This window comes from Apis dorsata, unplaced genomic scaffold, assembly GCF_000469605.1.
Source record: "Apis dorsata unplaced genomic scaffold, Apis dorsata 1.3 scaffold_163, whole genome shotgun sequence".
Classification (NCBI taxonomy): Eukaryota; Metazoa; Arthropoda; class Insecta; order Hymenoptera; family Apidae; genus Apis; species Apis dorsata.
In genome coordinates, this window is record NW_006263452.1 from 840830 (window position 1) to 845895 (window position 5066).

General features: G+C 47.0%; 1 protein-coding gene across 1 annotated transcript in view; it reads right to left on the reverse strand.

Moving 5' to 3' along the window:
- The window catches only part of LOC102671658 (pair-rule protein odd-paired-like), a 31961-nt gene extending 27589 nt beyond the window's left edge, over positions 1-4372 (reverse strand). Inside the window, exon 1 of the mRNA XM_006613893.2 lies at positions 4048-4372. Within this exon, the coding sequence (XP_006613956.2) occupies positions 4048-4357 (310 nt within the window). The 5' untranslated portion in view covers positions 4358-4372. The remainder of the gene's footprint in view (positions 1-4047) is intronic.
- Positions 4373-5066: the final 694 nt, after the last annotated feature.

The following is a 5066-nucleotide window of genomic DNA, read 5'->3' on the forward strand; positions in this document are numbered from 1 at the left end:
CGACCCGGCTTTCCATATTGGCCTCGCATAAATCCGATCATGCATCTCCGATTCCGATCTCAACGGCCGGCCGCCATTAGTTACCAACAGACTTACAATGTTCCCCCTTGGAACGGTGCTTTACTGCGTCGTCGATCGTCGTCGTCGATTTCCTCGGATTATATACTCCCGCCGCAAATATCATCCTCCCTCCCTCCTCCTCCCCCCATCCTTTCCTCCTTTTTCTTTCGCCACTCTTCCGCTTCCTGCCCGTGGAGTATTTCCACGGACTCTCGTCGCCGTCCCTTCAGCCTTCCATCTTTTTCCTTGTCACCTTCCCTTCCCTTCCCTTCCCTTCCTTGGAACGCCGCTTATTTTCTATTCCGCGCGTTCTCTCCTTCTCTCGCGGAATTAATATTATACTTTGTCTTCTTGCATCTCTCTCATCGGTATATACGTCGGTTACACGCTCAGAAAAATTTTAATCGATTTTTACATCGATTCTTTCTACGATTCACGGATCATCCACGCGCGAAATTATACACGCTATGATAATCGATAGTCGATTAAAATTTCCTTCCATGCAAAACGAGAGGGAAAAGAAAGAGAGATTTTCGTCGCCGGGGAAAAATATTCAATCGTTGAGCTTCGAAGCCATTTACTCGCTCCGAGTCCCCCTTTTTTCCTCTCTCTTTCTCTCTCTCTCCTCGACACGCTCGCCCCTACTTAACGCTTATTCCACAACAACCCCCCGGTCGACGACTCATCCCGTATCATCCCCTTATTCCACGCGTCTCTAACCCTCCGAAAATCCTGACCAATGGCGCTTCGTCCAAAAGGGGATACCATTGTCGATCCGACCAATCGTCGCGTCACTCGTATCACGCACATGCAAGAATCGACGCGTTTACACGCGCTATTCTTTCTTTTCTCTCTCTCTCTCTCTCTCTCTCTTGCTCTCTTTTTTTTTTTTATCTCTCCGGTTGGCTCGTCTCGTCCTTCTTTGTCGACGAGGATAGTCTCTTTATAATGCATATCAATTTGCGCCTAATGGGTGACACCGTTCCAACGGGTCGCATCTGCGGATTAATAGGAACGTTACTTATATACCAGACGGTTTTTAACGCATGCCCGTCCGCCCGCGCGCACGCGATCATTGTACGATGGATAATACGAAAGGTTAGATCGTACCGGCAACCGATGGTAAACTTTTTTCACCATTTTCTTATGATAATTGGATAATTAATCAAGGTGAGAAGAAAATCAAAGGAACATTAAAAAAAGTTTCATTGAAAAAGTATTTTATTACGAAATAATTTATAATCTGTGGAGGATTGATTAATTAAGAATCGTATCTTTTTAGTAATTAAACGTTCACTTTAACGACACTTTTTATTTCCATTAAAATTCATAATTTTAAAAATTGAGTCGAGAATTGTATCTAATTTCACTTCGATAAGAACACTCTCAGGGGGGGAGAGTACATCTTGGATCGTCGAGCGTAAAAACAGAGAGAAAATCTTTGGGATAACTTGTTCACCGTTGTTAAAGTTCCGAACAAACTTCTGGCCCCTGGATACTTTGTCCAAGCTTCTTCGGAGAATGTTTCGGAAACTTTTTCATCGCATCATCATCCATTAATTTTCCTCCGAGCATCGGTCAGAATTCACTACGAAATACTCTTTTTCTCATCCCTCTCCTCGATATTTCAATGATACTTTTTATCACTATACTCACTTTTTTTTTTAACGCAATTTGATCGCAATTACTCGACCCGGCTCCTCTCGTTCGGATTGTTGCGCAACATCGTTGAATAAACGCGAGGCAAAATATTTGTCCGAGCTTGTTTTCACGATAAACAAAAAAAAAAAAAAAAGAAAGAAAGAAAAAAGAAAAAAAACAAAGAATTCCAGCGTCGAACTCGCTTTTGTACCGGTCGCGGCGGAGAACGATGAAAGAAGGGCGGAGGGCGAGGGCAATAAAGGGGCATCGTGAGCGTACACGCGCGTGAAACGGGGAACGCCTGGAAACAAAGCGGGAAGCCGTGCGTGCGAGCGTTTTTTGAAAATGCCAATTTATTTCGAAAAGAAGGGGGGTCGGAAGAGGGCCACCGAACGACGCGCCAACTAAATGAATTTTAATTGATTTCTCTCCTCGCACAGCCGGGACCCTAATCTTCGAGGCCTCGACGGCCGGCTCGATGATGCAACAACGTCGCGCCTGTATATCGAAATTTCGATCGAATCTCCTCCCCCTCCCTAGTCGATTCAACATGAAAATAAATTCCAAATATTCCTTTTTTAACTCTTTTTCAATCGAGAGTATATATATTTCAGAGATATCTCACGATTTCAATTTGGCAATTAATATCACACGTTTTCGAGTTCAGGTAAAAGAATTGTTTGGAATTTGGAAACTTTCTATGGAGGAAAGAAACTCGATGGAATACGAATCGAGTAGAATTGGCGGATGACGAGAGATGATGGATCGATGGATTTCGCGCGAATGACGAAAGATCGATATGCAGGAGATTCGGTCCGCGTTGGACGGACAACTAGCGTTCGAGTTGCAAGATTCGAAATGTAGGTATGCGTTGCACGGCGCATAGGAGCTCGTTGAACGATGCAGGCGTGAAATTCGTGCGAACGGAAATACCGTGGTAACGTTAGCACGGTTGAAATATGCGATCAGAAGCGATACAATATTGCGTTCCCCCTCCCCGAGACCCTTAATTGAATTCTCCCTTGCGGCGTTCGCGGTGATCGTTAAAGAACCCGCAACAGGGTTCATTGTACGAAAACTCGTGAACTTTGGTACTTTGCACTTTATATTACATTACGTGTATATATATATAAAGAGAAAATTTCAAAAATTCCTTCTCCCAATCTCTCCACCTTAATCCTCGAGAAGCTTGAGAAAGCAGATTATTGCGATTTCAAGATTTTTTTCAAGACATGGGTATAGTGGAAATTTCATTTTTACCAATCGGTTTGAAAAATTCTCGTCGTTGTCTCGATGAAACGACGAAATCGCAAAGGGTTGAAAACAAACACGCGACACGATGAAACGTCCCCTCGCGATAGTAACCATGGAAAATCCCCATAGCTGTATCGAAACAAGTTGTATAATCAATTAACGACGACAGCCCAGCGACAGATGTAGCCGCTAATGGATTCACTCCGTCCCCGTGATTTCACGAGGTGGGATTCGTTCGCGAGACGAGTATATTCTCTCCCTCGAGGAGATAGGGATAAAATTGAAGAAGAAGGAAAAAAGAAAGAAAGGAAGGAAAGAACAGTACTACGGCAAGCAGACACGGTGTTTCGTGGTAACGGCGGACGATTGGACAATAAAACTACAAGGTGAAATTAGTAGTGACTGTCCAGAAAGGAATCTCGTAACAGCAGCCGGTCCCCGTGAGAGAGAAAGATCCGTGTGACTCGGTGGACGCCTGGCGTCTGTCCGTCGGGCCCCGATAGCCAATGGGACGACTCGTGTCACGACCGTTTCACGTGTGTGCGTATACCGTGTAAATACATTGTCGAGGAACGCTCGGGCATAAAACGGCACAATATATGGCCCGGTAATTTCTTAATTGCGCCCCGAAAAATTCTTGTCATCGTAAACAGCCGGTTGATTACATTGAAACGAGTGGAGGCGCCGGGGGCGTTTTCGTTTCGGATGTAACGAAGGCCGGGCCAAAAGAGTGGACAGAGTGGAGAGGTTGGGGGAAGGGCGATAGTTACGGCCCTGGCCGCTTATTTATGCGTCTCTAGCGGTTCCCAATCCTTTCGTCGTTGGAGCAACAATTTCCCTTTATTCCGCTATTCCTTTCCTTATATTCCTTTCCTTACATTCCTCCCCGGGCATCGCGAGAGAATTGGATCGATCTCCTTTCAACTTATTTACGGCAGATAATACTTTTCTTCTCGAAGAAAAGGAAACTTTTCGAAGAGAAACTCTAGAAAACCGCGTTCCTTTGCCGAACACGATTTGAGAACGAATCGAAGCGAACGCGTGACACTATGGTAAACTGTTAGGAAGAAGAACGAAGCAAGATACACTCACCGGTGTGCGTCCTCTTGTGAATTTTCAAGTTCTCCGATCTCGCGAAGACTTTCCCGCAGCCAGGGAACGGGCAGGGGAAGGGTTTCTCGCCGGTATGCACCCTTATGTGATGGACGAGCTTGTGCTTGGCCTTGAAGGCCCTGCCGTTACGGGAGCATCCCTGCCAGAAACACGCGTGCGTGGTGCACTCGGGACCGCCCACGTGCTCCACGGTGAGGTGCGTCACGATATCGTGGAGGGAGTTGAAGAGTTTGCCGCAAAGCTTCCTTCCGGGACCGGGCGCGTCCTGATCGACCCACATGCAGGACATCTCTTGCCTCTGGCCGCCGCCNTCGTTCGCAGAATCGTATACCACTGGAATCATACGCACAAACAAAAGCGCACAAGTAGTCCATCCGCAACTTCACTCTGCAGTTCTTCGAATTTCCCGTTTCTCGTTTCCCGCGACGTCCATCTGTGCTTTCTTTCCCTTTTCTTTCCTCTTCGATCTCACTTCGGATAGATTCACCAAGCAACAATCGCTCGGAACGGTGAAGCGAAGAATTCGATTTTCGAAATTTTCGAGATAATTTTTCCGATATCGCGTTCTTTTCGAATCCCGTTTGAACGACACTCAACAACTTGAACAACCGCAACACCGTGTTTGCGACCACGTCTGTCCGCGTCGAACCGCTTTCATCGACCACGACGATATCGACGATTCTCGTGCATGTTTGAAGAAAAAGAAGACGACGGCGACGACGACGACGACGACAACGACGACGACGACGACGTGCACGGAGACGGTGACGAACATAGAGGGTGAAACATCCGTAGCGTTCCTTGCTGCGTTCACAGCGGGACTGAGAGTCGGCACTGGGCTCCCGCCGAGGAGCAACTCGGCCGATTTCGGCGCTTACGAGCCTGCCCTCTCTCTTTCTCCCGTCCATCCCTTCCTCTCTTTCGCTCTCCTCGCTCGCCAGCCACCCTCCTCTTCTCCCACCCCACCTCCCCTCCTCCCGTTTCTCTCTTCCCCTCTC